This window comes from Podarcis melisellensis (genome assembly GCF_964234715.1).
Source record: "Podarcis melisellensis genome assembly, chromosome: 16".
Taxonomy (NCBI): Eukaryota; Metazoa; Chordata; class Lepidosauria; order Squamata; family Lacertidae; genus Podarcis; species Podarcis melisellensis.
This window is the reverse complement of record NC_138533.1, coordinates 6371968-6390105: the sequence shown is the minus strand read 5'-3', so window position 1 is coordinate 6390105 and position 18138 is coordinate 6371968. Positions and strand designations below refer to the sequence as shown.

General features: G+C 43.3%; 1 protein-coding gene across 3 annotated transcripts in view; it reads left to right on the top strand.

Moving 5' to 3' along the window:
- The first annotated feature begins 272 nt into the window (after positions 1–272).
- Positions 273–18138, top strand: part of LOC309358505 (uncharacterized protein) — a 38305-nt gene continuing 20439 nt past the window's right edge. The window contains exons 1-2 of one of the 3 annotated variants that reach the window (XR_014163480.1): positions 273–411; positions 5390–6720. Coding sequence is in view for 1 of the 3 variants with exons in the window: in XM_081891707.1 (XP_081747833.1) it covers positions 14849–15034 (186 nt within the window). In the remaining 2 variants the exon portion in view is untranslated. Of the gene's footprint in view, positions 412–5389; positions 6721–14811; positions 15035–18138 lie in introns of those variants that run through there. The other 2 variants (XM_081891710.1, XM_081891707.1) reach the window with 2 other exon arrangements.

Here is an 18138-nt window from a genome sequence, read left to right as displayed (position 1 = left end):
AAAAGGGCAATCTCCCCTCCTGTTCCTTCCAGCAACTGATATTCAGAAGCATTATTGACTCTGACTATGGAGGCAGAGCAAAGTCACCATGGCTATGATGAGAGGGGGGAAAATATGTTGGAGAAAAAAGCTAACAGGAACATTGATGACAAAGTTCTCATCAGGAATTGCAACAATCTCACCTTCACAAATAAAGAACCATATAATTAAAAGCCACTACTCCCTTAAAAGTGGAGTAAACATTGTATTAAATCTTGTTTGGGTGGCAATTAATTGCATTGTGTGTGTGTAGTGGGGGGGTGGCTCATATCCTTGATGCTGCCCCCAAAACAATATAAAAATGCAGGTGACTCAAAACACTCCAGAATCTTCATCTGATTCCATTGCGGCTTCTACTTGCTAGATATCAAGGTAAGAGAGTAAGCAGACCAGCTTCTGAAATGCTCCTTGGTGGCTGCTTTTATTTTTACTTGGTTTAGGTCTGGATTCAGAATTAGAGTTGTGCAGCCCATTGATGCTAGAGAATAGCATAACGAAAGGGTAGTAGATGTGTGTGTGTGTATGTATGTATGTATGTATGTATGCTCATGTTATTTTGTCAGTTACGTATCTATAGGTATCTTGATTTTCTTGATTCAAATACGTTTCTGGAAGCTCAGGTCTCTAACATCTCAATATCTAGCACTGTAGCTAAGTTTTTTTACTTGACCTTGTTTCCTTATCTGATTTCTCCCATTACATATATTTATTCTACTACATCTGCATGGTAGACAGCATAGTGCTTTCCAAATGATGTTGAACTCCCACCACCATCAAGTATCTAAACCCAAGAACTGGAAGATAGGAGCAAATGAGCTACATTACACCAAATCATACCATTGGTCCATCAGATTAGGCATTGTCTACACCTGGGATGGTGAGCCTGTTGCCTTCCAGATGTTGTTGAGGTACAACTCCACTCATCCTTGGCCCAAGGCCCTTCTGGCTGAGGCTGATAGGAGTTGGAGTCCAACAACACCTGGAGGACTTCATATGGGCTACAGCAGTGGTTCTCAACCTGTGGGTACCCAGATGTTGTTGGACTACAACTCCCATCATTCCTAGCCAGCATGACCAGTGGTCAGGGATGATGGGAGTTGTAGTCCAGCAACATCTGGGGATCCACAGGTTGAGAACCACTGGGCTACAGGCTTGCTCTGCTCTCCAGTTCTCTTCTACAGAATTCTGGTTTAACCAGGAAAGTGCTGGGAATCAATCCCACAAATGGAGCATGAACAGGCCCAGAATGATGGGATAGATTGGGCTGTGGCCCCTTCTAAGACTGGCCAGGTGGTGATGGCCACCAACTTGGATGACTTTAAAAGAAGTGTAGACAAGGTTAAGGAGGATAAGCTACTTCAACTGCTGGTAGCTATAAGCCTCTGAATACCAGTTGCTGGGAATCACCAGGACGGAGCGTGCTGCTGAGTTTAGCCCCCTTGCAGGCTTCCCATAGACATCTGGTTGGCCACTGTCATGAGCCACATGGGGATATATTGACTGGACTGGTCTGACGGGAGGATGAAAATGGGGAATTGTCATCACTGGACTCTGGTGAAGGGCCCAGTAGGCTGGAGGACATTGATTCAGACCCCAGAAAGGTGACAAGCAGACCTTGGTGCCATCAGGCACCTCAGATGCTACATCATGTTTGCCTGACACAGCACCAGAACTATCTCCTGTGCCTTCTCCCACTGAGGAGGTTCCTGCAGATAGATTACACAGTGAGACGACCGTGTCAGTTCCACCTCCATCACCAAGGACATGGAGATGACTGTGCCCAGTTACATGGCTTTGGGTACCACCCACACAACTGACTGTGCCCACCTCACTCTTCAAAAGGAGAGCCATGGGGCATGTTAAATGTTAGGACAACCGTAGCCCCTGTTGTACCTGTTGAGTGCCGACCAATGTGCCTTTTAACCTGACTTTAACCTGTGCGTGAAGGCCTTTGTCTAAAACCGAGCTGAGATTTTAAGTACAGTATCCACCCGTGAGAACAAGAACAGCCACGGTAAGAACGGGATACCGGACTAGATAGGCCATTGATCTGATCCAGGTGCAGAACTTTTCTTACGTGCTTATGAGTAACAGTGAGATCGGGCTCTTGCCCTCAAGCCCTGCCTGTGGGTTTCCTGGAGGAATCTGGTTGGCCACTGTGAGGATGGCAGACCAGATGGGCCATCTTCTTATATTCTTGATGTGGCATGAAAGCAGAGCTTTGTTGTGGGGAAAGGAGCTAAGGTAAAAACTAGAATGTAGAAGGAGAGAGAGGGAGTCAGAGGTGAGGCTGAGAGTGATGCAGTCAAACCCTGGAGTTCTTCTGGTAATATCTATGAACTCAGGTTTTTTCCATATAGTTGGGATCTCTTTTGCGTTTTTAAACTAATATCAGATTGCTTTGAACCTTTTTCTCTGCACATCCACTGCTTAAAAACACTTATGGGATCCCCATGGGGGAATGCTGATTTTGACACAAGCTTCCATCCCTTCAGTTCATTTCACCGTCCTTTTTTATGTCCTGATGCACATTGATAAAACACTACGAAAAGCAATTACTGTGAGCAGACTGTCTCATGAGCCTTACTGTGTAGAGTTTAATCATGCACTCATCTGTTCCTGCAGATCAGGAAACCCCTGCACAAAACATTAATCAGATTCATTCCTTTGTAGTGAATTATCAAAGCCTGCATGAGTATTGCTTATGTAGGGCAAAGGTGGCACACAGGTATTGAAAGCTCTAAGGAGAGGGCCTTTTCAGGGGTGGCAGTTCAGCTCTGGAATGTTTTTCCAAATTCTCACACCTGGGGGTCAAATGTGGCCCCCCATGTCTCTCTATCTGGTCCTTGGGTCGTTTTCCAGGCCACATCCTTCACTGGTCCTGCCATGCACCCTGAGTGTTTTTGTCTAGCTCGAACATGTCCTTGAATTCTGATAATGTCTCTGATTTGCCTGGTTAGAAAATTAAGAGGGATATTTGAGTCAAATTACATTTCTTGCTTTGCCAATTTTTGCTTCTGGCTCAACGCAACACTGGTTCATGGCCTAGGTTGTCTAGAAGAAAATGTGGTATTCAGCCTGAAAGTTTCTTAGCCCTTGTCTTAAACCTTTAAAATCTTTAAATTATGTTTAAATCTGCTAGTATATGGCTTTGTGGTAGTAAGCTTTTGTAAGTATCACCCAATGGCCATTGGAACCTCTCAGATAATGTATTTTTTTTTTAGGAAGGCAAATGGCAAAAAATAAATAAATAAATTCCAATATATGTAAATAAACATTTCTGCAAATTTTAGCCTGAGATCAATGAATTGGCTCCTAGGTAAGGTAAACTTGGCCCTTTTTGAAATCATTGGGGCTCCATCACCAAGTTGAAAATAGTTTTAAGGTTAGAGGTTGTATTTCAATATTTTGCGAATATTCACAGAGTCACCCAGAGAAATTTTTTAGTGGGCACACACATGGAAAATAAATGGAATGGAAGGCAACAGGAAATTGAACGTCATGTGAAGAATTCTGGAAATGTATTTCTATATTTAAACTGATTACTCCTGCTGCATTGGTTCCACAATGGAAAGAAGACCAGATAATTTCAAAATCTAAGAAGAAAATAGCTGAGAATTATTACAGAAGATCTCTAACCATGTTTTACTTACTTGCTTTCCTCCTTCGCCTTCTCCTTAGCTGTGATTCCTACATTGCAGTGAGTTGGTCTACATGACCCTTTTGGGTTCTTCCAACTCTATGGTTCTAATATTCCTGTATGCATCTAGCTCCTCTTCTCGCCATACCCTGGAGTCTCTACATCAATATTTCCGCTGCCCTTCATCTGAAGGCCCCCCTGATCTTAGCTACCCTGCAGAATTGCCTCCAAAACTAGCTAACCTACAGAATCACCACCAAATGGGGCCTGAATTCAACTTCTGTAGGACAGAAGGGGATTGCAACAGCATGACTAAAACATTTTGATACGACTTGTACATTCTCAAGGAGGTACAGTGGTTATAAATGCCTCGGGTTACAAACACTTCATGTTACAAACTCCACTAACCTGGAAGAGTTATCTCAAGTTGAGAACATTTGCCCCAGGATGAGAACATAATTTGTGTGCCGGCAGTGCAGCAGCAGCAAGAGGCCCCATTATCGAAAGCATGCCTCTCGTTAAGAACAGTTTCAGGTTAAGAATGGACCTCCAGAACAAGCTATATAGGTCACCTGCCTCCTTGTGTTGCTTCCCAAATGGTTTTTCCTCCCTCTACAAACTCTGTTTTGCACCTCCCTCTGCAATGCTGCTTTGTCTCATTCTACTACTAACACCCACCCATTCTGGAAGTTAGAATGCTGGTAGACATTCTATAACTTCACAGCAACTTTGCCGGTGATGGAAGCATCTCAGCATGAAGTCAAGCATGTCCCATATATTTTAGTTTAACCACAGATTTAGAGGGAAGACACTTATATCTAGATGGAAGGATAGATAAGTCTAGGCATTGCCTTGACTAACAAGGATTAACAACAATTTCAAAATTAGACAATGTTTATTTCTGAAACATTTTATTTTCAATGCTTTATATGGTCTTGAAGCAACCCCACAAGGCAGATGAAGTGTGATTAGCCAATACCCACTATTGTAGTTTGGGCAGAAAGTGGATCTGAACTAAAGTTGCCTTGCTGGATAGTGGCTCACCATTGACTGGAAAAACAACAACAACAAAGTGAAGAAATCAGAGACAAAGTGTATTAGTATTGTGTTCAATGGTCATCAGCTTTCTAACCTTTGAAATCTTACCAGGCATTGTCTGTGTAGCTTGATAGCTGACTACGCGGGACGCGGGTGGCGCTGTGGGTTAAACCACAGAGCCTAGGACTTGGCAATCAGAAGGTTGGAGGTTCGAATCCCTGCGACAGGGTGAGCTCCCGTTGCTCGGTCTCTGCTCCTGCCCACCTAGCAGTTCAAAAGCACGTCCAAGTGCAAGTAGATAAATAGGTACCTCTTCGATGGGAAGGTAAACGGCATTTCCGTGCGCTGCTCTTGTTCACCAGAAGCGGCTTAGTCATGCTGGCCACATGATCCGGAAGCTGTACGCCAGCTCCCTCGGCCAATAATGTGAGATGAGTGCTGCAACCCCAGAATTGGCCACGACTGGACCTAATGGTCAGGGGTCCCTTTACCTTTACCTTTACTCAGCAGCCTTCAGTGTTAGAAACTTTAGTTTTCAAATTTGATATTCCCAAAGGAAGCCCAAATGCTGTCCCCCAAATACTAAATCTTAGATGCTTTAATGAGTGCAAAAAAAGGTCCCCCATATTTTGATCATCCATGTTTACTCTTTTGCCTGGTGTCTTGTTCCAGCGTCACCTTCATCAGGAAACAATATGTCCGGAAGACACTCATGCCATGCGTCCTGTCCTGCATCCACGGTCAGAGTACAGCCACCACCCTTTGTACTGACCATCCCGGGACCTGCTCTTTATTGCCCAGACCAGCCTTTGCGCATTCAACATCACAACCCTTGTGCTCGTGGTGGTGGGAGATATTCTGCCTTTTTCTATGACGCTCCCTTCGAACTGGAAGCAGAGGATGAACCGACTTCTGGATATGGTTCAAGCATAGCAATGTTGTACCGCTCCAGGATGGGGCTGCCTTATTCCTGGCTCTAAGTGAGGAACAGAGGAACCCAAGGAAACAAAGGAAAAAAGGAAAATGGATGAGCTATTTTGCATGGACTTCTGGAAGCCCCCTGCAACCTCAAGTTATGTCATCTAGAACTGTTGAGGGCTAAAACTTCTGAAGTTCAGCTTTAAACATGACAGATCTTCATGCTGTTTGTAATTTGAAGGTTCTTTCTTCTAATATGGCAGATTCATATTAATTATCCATATTAATATCTATGGGCACTAATTCTAAGTTGTTCTTTCATGTTCTTTTACATATATACTTTCTTAAAAAGAGGTATTTTACCCATACATGATAACACTGCCCCTTCAAAAAGCACCCCTAAATTCTGAGAACCTAAGTAAACTACTGACCAGTTGTCAACCTCCCTTTTTCAGGCAAAATTCTTGACTAGATCCCGGTGCTCTTGGGGGAGACTATCTTTCTAGATAGTAAAATCCTCACACAATCCTATTGGCAATCAAAAGATCCAGTCTACATTCTCATAAATTTACCTCCTAAATATATACTACAAAGAAACTTGAAAAGAGCAGTTGACCTCATGTTTTGGCATATCTCAATACTATTCGTGTTGGCAATGTTTTAGAAGGGTATGGACCACTTTTAACACACACTTATTCTTAGAAAAGAGATTTTTGGTGATATCCTATCCATGGCTACTCAGAAGTAAGACCCATTGAGATTGGTGAAGCTAGTGTGTATATAGAATTTCAGACGAAAGCATGTGCTTTCTTCACTATGGTGAAAATCCCTCATTTTCATTCGTTGCCCACAAAAATCTGATGCAAAGCCTAATGTTTTGAATGAGGGGAAAAAATGAGATTACATTATTCATACTGTCTCTTATAGCTGATTTATGTCTGATTTGTTGTAAAGCTTTGTGGTTGAAAGTGTAATCTGATGTGTAATCATACCTGCCTGTTCTGTTCTCACTTCAGTTTCAAGGGTCTATGTTATCACTTGCTTACCACTTTACTGTATATTAAACCTTGCAATGCATCATAGAAGCTTTGTGTGTCAAAAAGTGCTTCTTACTTAGCATGGCAAACTGCTTAAGAGACTGAGGTTGCGTGGCGAGTTCCCGCCCCCCACCAGGATAAATAAAGACACAAGACACCATAATTAAGGTTAATTGGGCGAATTAGGCCACAACTTTATTGAATTCAGGAATGAGAGGCATTGGCTTAGGCATTGGTCCTATCGACTATCCGGCTCCAGCCCATTTGCTGGAGACACGGGGAAGGGTTAACACTTTATCGGGGGAGTCTCCTGCCAAGGCACGTTGACTAGGAGCTCCCCCGGGTCACCGCTCTGGGGCGTGCCTTTGGCCCACATCTCCATAGGCTTCGGACAGGGCCACGCCCCCCGGAGTCCTTTAACGGACCACCCTTCGCTCACTGGGGGGAGGTGATGGCGTTCCTCCCCCCCACATCCTCTTAACCCCTTCTTACCAATGCCTACCGCCAATGCAGAAAAGTTGTGACGAGTTGCTACGAGGTAGGCGAAAAACCAAAAGGCTACAAATTGCCAATTGGGAAAAATTCCTACCATGCCCCTTTCCATAGCAAAGTCAAAGACCTACCTAAAGCATACCTAAAGGGAGGGAGGGTGGGAAAACGTGAGGGCTAGCCGGCGAAAAGAGGGCGAGCCCCCTCTGAGCCGGCCCTAAATAGGGCAGATCTGGCCGGGATTCCCCTGTTCTCGTGGGGGCTGAAATCATCCCCCACTCATGTGGGGGTGGGCGTGAAGCCCGCAACCCCACCTCCTGGGCAGGCCGGAAGTGGCTTTGCAATCTTTAAGTGCACATAAAAAGGAGGAAGTCTCAATGAATGCCTAGGATTACAGAATCAGAAATCTGGGTCCCTTGGAAAGAGGTACTTATTATTAACGCACTCTTGGCACCCTCCGCAGACAAACATCTTCCAGTATTCTTTGAGAGAAGCCAGGAATGTTAAAAATATTCTGAATGTATAAAGGTAAAAAGGTAAAGGACCCCTGGATGGTTAGGTCCAGTCAAAGGTGACTATGGGATGCAGCGCTCATCTTGTTTTTCAGGCTGAGGGAGCCGGTGTTTGTCCACAGAAAGCTTTCTGGATCATGTGGCCAGCATGACTTAACTGCTTTTGGCACAATGGAACACTGTGACGGAAACCAGAGTGCACGGAAACGTCATTTGCCTTCCCGCCGCAGCAGTATCTATTTATCTACTTGCACTGGCATGCTTTCGAACTGCAAGGCTGGCAGGAGCTGGGACAGAGCAGCAGGAGCTCACCCCATTGTGGGGATTCGAACTGCCGGCCTTCTGATCGGCAAGCCCAAGAGGCTCAGTGGTTTAGACCACAGCGCCACCCGCATCCCATATAGCACAGATGTGGCCATTATGTGTTGCCCCCCATTTAAAACCACACATCTGCCTCTGTGGCTTCGTATTTCCCAATCAAAAGTGTCAATGAAAGCCATTCTGAATCACTGGTCCACAATCGGCTTACAGGCTGCATATTAAATGGCTATCGATTCAGAGGTTGGGACTGGGGTGCACATCGGTTGTTTGTTTGAGACAATTATCTGTGAAGCCAGTTTCTATACATACACATGCACCCCTCTCGCATCTTCCATCCAAGAGGCATTATCTGAGTTCAAGGATATTCAGATCAGGCCAAAAAAATTCAAGGAAGGTGCAAAGCAGAGCTGCTGAAGGTTATGGTTTAGAAAGAGAGTCCCAAGGGCAAGACAGAGAGGTCTTTTGACCCCCAGGTCTACACTAATTCTCTACACTAATTCTACCTTTCACACTGCCTCTCCAGAGCTTCTGAAGCAGCTCCATGTTATAAATGATTTCTGCAATTCCATGCAGCTGAAAGTTGGAAGATTCAGGTCAGATAAAAGTAATTCATGCAGTGCATAGTTCAGCTATGGACAGTGGCATAGCGTGGGGGGTGCGGGGGGGTCGGCCGCACCGGGCGCAACATCTGGGGTTAGGGTTAGGGGGCGCAAATCCACGGGTTAGGGGGTGCAAATTACTTGCCTTGCCCCGGGTGCTGACAACCCACGCTACGCCACTGGCTATGGAACTTGTTAACCCCAGGAGGCAGGGATGGCCGCCAATTTAGATTACTTTGGAAGAGGATTTGTCAAAATCATGGAAGAGAAGGCTATCCCTGACTACTAATCCAAATGGCTAAGCTCTGCCTCTGCAGTCAAAGGCAGCAATTCTCCTGAATACCCGTTGCTGTAAACTGCATGTGGGTAGAGTTGATCTTGGCTGCAGGTCCTGCTTGTCGGTTTCCCACAGGCATCTGATTGCCACTGTGAGAAAAGGACGTTGGACTGGATGGACCATTAGCCTGATCCAGCAGGATCTTCTTATGCCTTATGCTGTTGTTCTTCCTTCAGATGAAGAACCAGAATCTGCATGGAATGAAACACTGGGCTCAGGTGTTTCTTTGAACACCGTGGTCTCATCTTGACAGGTTGTCACCTTAGATAACTCTTGTGGTTGCCTATCTGGTCTAGGCAGCCAGGTGTATGAGCATGATGGTGCTCAGATAGGCGTTCCTTTGAAGTTGCCCAATGATTTTTCTTCCAGGCCTGGATTAACTTCAATGGGATTAATTTCAGGGAGAACCTGAGATCTTAATCTTGCCCAATTTTTGGTGGGGTGGAATTTAGATATGGTTAAGCATCATTCAGGGGTGAATTTATCCTGTTAGATTTATGAGCTGTCGTGATCTTAGATGAACCTGCACATCAGGATAAAGGTTCAGCAGCAACGATTAATCACGTCAAATGATCCTTCTTACCAAGCAATTAGGAATTTGAGTGGGGGAAATAACTGGAGACATGGAAATTTGCCATCTGAAAATTGTCATTTGTCATCAGGGCAAGGAATTAGCATGGCCCTGAGACGATTCATGTTTGCATACCTATAACAGGAGGCCATTTTCAATGCATGACTAATAATTTAATACTGAGTGCAGTGTTGTTGACCTATTGTTGTTGTTTTTAGCATTAACATTTATTAGCATTAGCATCTGTTAGACGTAGGCCCAGGCTATCAGAAGGACCATAGTCTCCCTTCCAAACCTGGCTGGGCTCTAAGATCTTTAGGGGAGGCCTTCCTCTCAATCCCTCACAGGTATGCTTGGTGGGGAAGTGGGACAGGGCCTTCTCTGTGGTGGCTGCTAGATTTCGAACCCCCTTCTGAGAAAGGCCAGACCTAACTATCCTTCTGCCTGTGAAGACTGTTGTATTGTAGGAGGCTTTGAAGAACTGGCTACTTTTAAGGAAAGGGCTTTTAAAAGCACTGTGCTCTTTTTAATGCCTCTTTTTAATATATTTGTCTTCACATCATTTTAATTCCATCGTTTCATTACATTTTAAGCATTATATTTTATATATTTTAACTATCTGTAGTCAAAACAAAAAAAATTCCTTCCAGTAGCACCTTAAAGACCAACTAAGTTAGTTCTTGGTATGAGCTTTCGTGTGCATGCACACTTCTTCAGATACACAGTATCTTCTTCAGATACACACTGAAGAAGTGTGCATGCACACGAAAGCTCATACCAAGAACTAACTTAGTTGGTCTTTAAGGTGCTACTGGAAGGAATTTTTTTTGTTTTGACTATGGCAGACCAACACGGCTACCTATCTGTAACTTAACTATCTGTGTTTCTTCTAATTTTTGTGAGCTGTCTTGAGTCCCAGTTCTGGAGTGAAAGGTGAGCTATGAATAAATGAAATAATAATTAGTCACTTTACACAAACAAATTCTCAAAGCAACTTAACAAGATAAAATAAGAACAATTAAAAGCTAAGCTAAAGCTGTTTTAAGTGGTATCATTTATGGTGTGAATGTGGTCTCTCTCACATACCTACACATACACACTGTATTTGCCCATATCTGATATTTATTTATTTATTTATTTTTGTAGTTGTTGTTGTTAGGCTTGCCACACAAGGAGTCTCACAGCAAGTCACAAATATAAGACAGAACAAAATGGGGGGGGGGAGAGCAACAAGGAGAAAAATACTTGCAATAACTCAAAAGATAGACTCAATGAACCTGCAGTGAAGTCGAATAGGGTTGAATCCAGCTAAGACTTACTCAGAGCAGGCCCGCTGAAATTCATTGATCTAAGTATAATAATAATAATACTTAATTTATTATTTATACCCCGCCCATCTGGCTGAGTTTCCCCAGCCACTCTGGGCGGCTCCCAATCAGTGTTAAAAACAGTACAGTATTACATATTAAAAACTTCCCTGAACAGGGCTGCCTTAAGATGTCTTCTGAATGTCAGGTAATTCTTTATCTCTTTGACATCTGATGGGAGGGCGTTCCACAGGGCGGGCGCCACTACCAAGAAGGCCCTCTGTCTGGTTCCCTGTAGCCTCACTTCTCGCAATGAGGGAACCGCCAGAAGGCCCTCGGCGCTGGATCTCAGTGTCCGGGCTGAACGATGGGGGTGGAGACGCTCCTTCAGGTATACAGGACCGAGGCCGTTTAGGGCTTTAAAGGTCAGTTGTGTTTTAAAGGTCAGTAAGTTAGTTGTGTTTCTGAATTTCAGTTGGTCTTCTCTGAGTAGGACTAAAATTGGATGCAAGACATAATCATTAAACTGCAAAATAATAATAATCCATCAAATGCCTGGGAGAAGAGATGTGTTTTTGCCTGGCACCAAAAGTGTGTTAATGATGGTGCTAGGTATGCCTAACTGGGGAGAATATTCAAGCTTTCCTCATATATTTGCCTTCCAACTTTGGAGAATGATAACTGCTTCATCTCTTTGCTCTCTAACTCACGAGGAGTGAGAGGGAGGAGTTAGCATTTTTGTACCCACCCACCCCCTTCATGCATTGAGTGAGCTTAAATTTAGAATGTCTGAAAAGGGCATCGTTGTTGTCGTCGTCATCATCATCATCATCAAAACAAAACAAAATTCCTTCCAGTAGCACCTTAAAGACCAACTAAGTTAGTTCTTGGTATGAGCTTTCGTGTGCATGCACACTTCTTCAGATACACTGAAACAGAAGTCACCAGACCCTTCTATATAGTGAGAAGGTGGGGAGGGGTATTACTCAGAAGGGTGGTGGGAATGGGTGATTGGCAGATAGCTGTGATGAGCCTGTTGACGATTCTTAACGACTGCAATAGGTCTTACAGGAAAAAGCAAGGGGTGAGAAATGGCTTTGTCATGTATAATGAGATAAGAATCCAATGTCTTTGTTCAGACCAGGTCTCTCCATGGTTTTAAGTTTGGTAATAAGCTGCAATTCAGCAGCTTCTACTAAACATCATCATCATCATCATCATTACATACTACTCTTTGTCAAAAGACAACAGAGTGGTTTATCCATACCCCACCTTTTCCAGACTGGGACTCAGAGCAGCTTACACAAATTAAAATAACCAAGATAAAGGGCAAAAGCTAAAAATGTCTGAAAAATAATTGTTAAACATAGTTAAATTCTAATAGAATTAAAATGATTTACAAACCAAATCTATTAAAATACAGCTCTTTCCTTTAAAAAGCGGTCAGCTCCTAAAGTCCTGTTAGAATAAAACCAACGGGTTTAATACCTCGGCTTAAGAACTTAATTCATTCTGGAGGTCCGTTCTTAACCTGAAATTGTTCTTAACTTGAGGTACCACTTTAGCTAATGGGGCCTCCCGCTGCCACCGCACCACCGCTGTGCGATTTCTGTTCTCATCCTAAAGCAAAATTCTTAACCTGAGGTAATATTTTTGGGTTAGTGGAGTCTGTAACCTGAAGTGTCTGTAACCCAAGGTACCACTGTATTCACCTACCAGCAAGACAACAAAGATGGAGCCAGTCTACAGTCTACAAGAAAGAAGATTCCACCTAAACATTAGGAAGAACTTCCTGACAGTAAGAGCTGTTTGACAGTGGAATTTGCTGCCAAGGAGTGTGGTGGAGTCTCCTTCTTTGGAGGTCTTTAAGCAGAGGCTTGACAACCATATGTCAGGAGTGCTCTGATGGTGTTTCCTGCTTGGCAGGGGGTTGGGCTCCATGGCCCTTGTGGTCTCTTCCAACTCTATGATTCTATGATTCTACCTTCTCTAGGAAGGAAGTTCCAAAGTCTGGAAGCAGCCACTGAGAAGACCCTCTGCTACTATTCATTTAAACATATCAGAGCAGCTATATATATATATATATTAGACCATACAATGAGGGGAAACACATTAAATATATATATATATATATATATATATATATATATATATATATATATAAAAATATTAGACCATACAATGAGGGGAAACACATTAAAACGTTATAACCAAAAATCTCCTATTATGGAAAGATGTCTTCTTAATTGCTGCATACGCCTGATGGAATATACAATTTTCAGCCAAAGGTTACAGCATAAAACATAACAGCACTATATAAACACATAATATGATATCCATACTATACATAAAAAGAATCAAAACAGTTATATAAATACAATTTGTAACAATAAGCAATACATAGTACCTAATCCACAATGAATATAATGAACACATGCTAAGTAGCAACGTCAAAGGATACACAATAGCACCCCAACAATAAACTTGGTGACACTTGTCTGTTGCTGAGTCTTGTAGCATTAAGTTATTACCTACTTAACTCGGGCGCAGCTATACAACATAATGCATATCGAACAGCAGCCTCTGGAAAAATAAGGGAGGGGAAAATCAACAGTAAGGTATCTGAAGTGCCCAAATGGTGTAGAATTACATCATCTTCTTTCTGTAGAAAACTTAGTCTAAATTTCCACACACCCCAAAAAGGACAGACCTTCTCAATTCTCTCCTGGGACCTTTTCTTATCTTTCCCAGTCTCCCACCCCAGGAGAACAGGTCCTTAGCCTTTAGTTGTTCCATGGGAATCTCATGGTCATCACTAGTTTTTAATGTTTGATTTCTTATTCTCTTTAATATTCTGTTGGAAGCTGCCCAGAGTGGCTGGGGAAACCCAGTCGGATGGGTGGGGTATAAATAAGAAAATTTATTATTATTATTATTTTATTTTGAGGGAGGTATTCAAGCAAGAACCAGAGCTTCAGATCTGTGCCCTTAAAGTGGATTCAAGCACTCTGACTGTATTCACATGGTAGCTTATCCTATTTCCCCAATATTTCCCTAATTGTTTTATCTCCACTTTATATATGAGTTTTCCAGTGGTGCAAAAGTCACTTCTGGAAAACTAATGGAGTGCAAGGCATGTTTGATGCTCACTTCAGTGTTACTTGACTCTAGAGAAAACAAACCCATTTGCAGGACACTTAGTTCGGAAAATCGTGGGAGCAAAGTGATGAAATTTGGGGTTGTATGCCAGCAGGCAGTTCTTCCCTGCCAATTTCATGGGAGAATATTAGCCATGTCCTTCAAATTGATTTGGGGCCAGATCCTGTTTGGATGTTCCCAGGTCAGCTTGGGTCATGATGGTGGGGTGCATAGCCCATGAAAACAACTAATCCCATTATTCATTTATAAATCACTGTTGTTGTTGTTGTTGTTTGGAATTGCTGAGCAACGCTGGTTACTTTCTGCTAGTGATCAATAAACGGGCTGTGATTTCTGCATTGCATGGGGTTGGACTAGATGACCGTTGGGGTCCCTTCCAACTCTACAGTTCTGTGATGCTATGATAGGTCACCTGAAAGAGCCCTATGACTGTGAAGAATTCAATCGGCAGTGTTTTGTTGTTGCTGTTGTTGCTTGTCTGTTTTTAGCCACCTGCTACTGATGCATTTTTTTTGGTGACAGCACAGGAGTCACTGACCACAACAAATTCACTTATTCCATATTTGTGGTTTGACCTTTCTTCTTTGTTTTTGGTGGCATGCCAGTGAAAGAAGGTGTGCAGAGCCAGCAACTGACTCATTTGCTAAAAAATCTTCCCGGAATCACTACCTGCATTACAGGTCACGCAGGTTCTGCTGTTGGGATCACGCTGTCGTCTTCTCTCACCTCCTAGAGAGGGCACTGTTCCCATGCACAGCAGAGCAAGCAAAGCGATGGAACGCATCTATTCCTTTCTTACATAAAGAACCTACCTGTCACTATCTCCCAAACATCAGCAACAGCTTTCATTTGCAAGCAGATTCGCTGGAGGCTGAGAGATAATGAGCATGGCATCAAATGCGCCGAGAGCAAGTCAAATGGCTTATCGGGCGTGGGAGGAAGATTACAGCAGGGAGACACAAGTTATTGAGAAGGGAGATTCTACGGAAGAAAAAGAATTTTGTGTGCCTAGTCAGGTACCTGGTTTATCAAGTCTACAGACTGACGGAAGAAGCACTTTAGCTGAGGTATGTCCTACCCTGACTATCCGAGATCCTTTTAACTCAGTGAAAGAGGGAATGAAAGCTTACCCCCCCAGAGGCCCTGGGATCTTTCAGCAAGTCTCTGGGGTGATTCCCCCATTTCCTGGAGGAAGAGGGAGGGTTCTCTGCTTGGCACGGAAAGCTCTGTCCTTCCGGCTCATATTCTTAGTGAGTGGGTGGCTATGGACAGGGGCCTTTGGGCATGACAATCTATGAAAGGAAGCAGAAACCTTTGGTCCAAGGGATGAAACTGGGTGGCCATGCCTCTTAATCTGGCACCTAGCATTTTTCAGGGAAGGTGGGGTATGAGTTGTGCTTGGGTGTCCAGAGAAGCTGGCAAAGACAACAAGAAGGGCTTTGTGTGCTTCAAGGTCCTAAAGCATCATAGCATTGTGAGTTGGAAGGGACCCTCAGGATCATCCAGTCCGACCCCCCGCAATGTAGGAATATGCAGCTGTCCCATAAGGGGATCGAACCTGCAACCATGGCATTATCAGCACCACTCTCTAACCAGCTGAGCTATCCAGCTGATCATTAAGGTCACTCAGCATACTATGTTCAAGCATAGAGGGTGGAGAACGATGAAGCATTTAATGGGAGCTTCCATCTAGAGATGTTCCTCCCACTTTTCAATCTCCTCTCCTGGTTGGTTGGGCTTAGGAGAGATGACCTTTTCCATGTACCGTACCTACGTCTGTAAAATTATTTTTGATTACTACTAGTAGTGATGGAGTTCATATATGTGGTTGTGTAGCAGAATTATGAAAAGTTGTCTGCTAAAACAAGGGCCAGTAACTGCCTCTCAGCCTAACTTACCTCACAGGGCTGTTGTGGGGATTGAGTATGAGGAGAACCATGGACACCACCTAGAGTTCCTTGGAGAAAAAGTGAGGGGGAAATGTCATAATTATTATTATTTATATATAAAAAGCTTGGGATATCTTATTCATCTGAACTATGACATTCTCCATGTGAAACATTTTTCTCATACCCTGGTCTTGATTGTCCTCCTCCAAGCCTACCATACTAAAACTCAAAGACACCCTGGTTGTAACTGTCCAAGGATTCCAGCATCTGGTCAGTTCCAGGCCAAACCAAATTCCTTTTGCTCCCCTGAGGAAACAGGTTTTGTTGCTGTTCTAGTCCATTGAATAAAATAAAAGTGGGTGGAGGGGGAGAGGGGGGAGGAACAAATTTTGTCCTTATTTCTTTTGTGGGGAACAAATAGTACAGTCTAGCTATTCCTCGATCTTCATCGGGTGCATCATATGCATGGTGAGAATGTGATCAAAATGTCACCAAAGCTCCATGGAATTCACCCACAACCAATAACTAAGCATATCTGTGATGGCTAACTGACCCAACCCAAAGAATGCTAACTAATGGTTTCTCCTCATCCTGGATGTGGGGGGAAGTGTCAAGTGGGGTGAGACAGGATTCTGTCCTGGGTCTATTGTTGTGCAACATCCTTATAACATGACTTGGTTGAGGGAATTGAAGGAGTGCTCATGCAATTTTCAGATGGTACCAAAATTGAGAGACAGTTACAGATAGGTAGCCGTGTTGGTCTGCCATAGTCAAAACAAAAAAAATTCCTTCCAGTAGCACCTTAAAGACCAACTAAGTTAGTTCTTGGTATGAGCTTTCGTGTGCATGCACACTTCTTCAGATACGATCGATAATTTTACTAGCCCTCCTCTGCAAATGCTCCACCTTCTCAATATCCTTCTTAAATTGTAATGCCCAGAACTGGACACAACACTCCAGGTGTGGTCTGACCAAGGCAGAATATAGCAATACTTTTTCTTCAGATATGATCGATAATTTTACTAGCCCTCCTCTGCAAATGCTCTGAAGAAGTGTGCATGCACACGAAAGCTCATACCAAGAACTAACTTAGTTGGTCTTTAAGGTGCTACTGGAAGGAATTTTTTTAAAAATTGAGAGAGGTAGCTAATTCTACAGAAGACAGAATCGGGATCGAAGATGACTTTAACAGATTGAGGAACCGAGTCCGAACTAACATATTGAATTTCAATAGGGGCAAATGTAAGGTTCTGCACTTAGGCAGGAACAACCATCCCCTGAGGTGCTTCTTCATGTGCCTCCTCTAGGAGAAGTCTGAAGGGCCTTTTCTGCAGTGGCTCCTTGCTTGTGGACTGCTCTCTCCAGGAAGGCTTGCCTGGTACCTTCATTACATATCATTAGGCACCAAGCAAAAATGTTTCTCTCTAACAATGCATCTGACTGATTAACATTCTGTGGCTTTTAAAAGTATCTATGGGGAGGGGGTGTTATTGATTTGTTTTTGTTTTATTATGTATTTTGTATTCTCGTTTTGCGTTTTCTGTTGTGAACCACCCTAGAATATTCGGATGAAGGGCAATAGGCAAATTAATTAATTAATAACCAGCAGCACAAACATAAGACATGCGACAAATATAAGATAGTAGACCACAAGCTTCACAAGAGTCAACAATGTGATACAGCAGCAAAAAAGCGAATGACAAGAGTCAACAGTGTAATAGAGCAGCAAAAAAGTTAATGCTATTCTAGGGTACATCAACAGATGTCTAGCGTCCCAATTAAGGGAAGAAATAGTACTGCTATATTCCGCCTTGGTCAGACCACACCTGGAGTGCTGTGTCCAGTTCTGGCCATTACAATTTAAGAAGGATATTGAGAAGTTGGAGCATTTGCAGAGGAGGGCTAGTAAAATTATTGATGGTCTGGAAACCAAGCCTTATGAGGAACAGTTAGAATAATAGAATTCTAAAGCTGGAAGGGACCCTGAGGATCATTTAGTCCAAACCCACGCAATGCAAGAATATTCAGCTGTCCCATACAGGGATCAAACCCGCAGCCTTGTTGTTATCAGCACCATGTTCTAGTCTAGCACTTGAGGGAGCTGGGGGTGTTTAGCATGGGTAAGAGGAGACCGAGAGGAGTTGACCCACCTTCAACTATCTAAAGGGCTGTCACATGAAAGATGGAGCAAGCTTGTTTTTTCCTGCTCCAGAGGTTAGGACCAGAATCAATGTCTTCAGCTTACAAAACAGGAGATTCTGACTAAACATCAGGAAGAATTT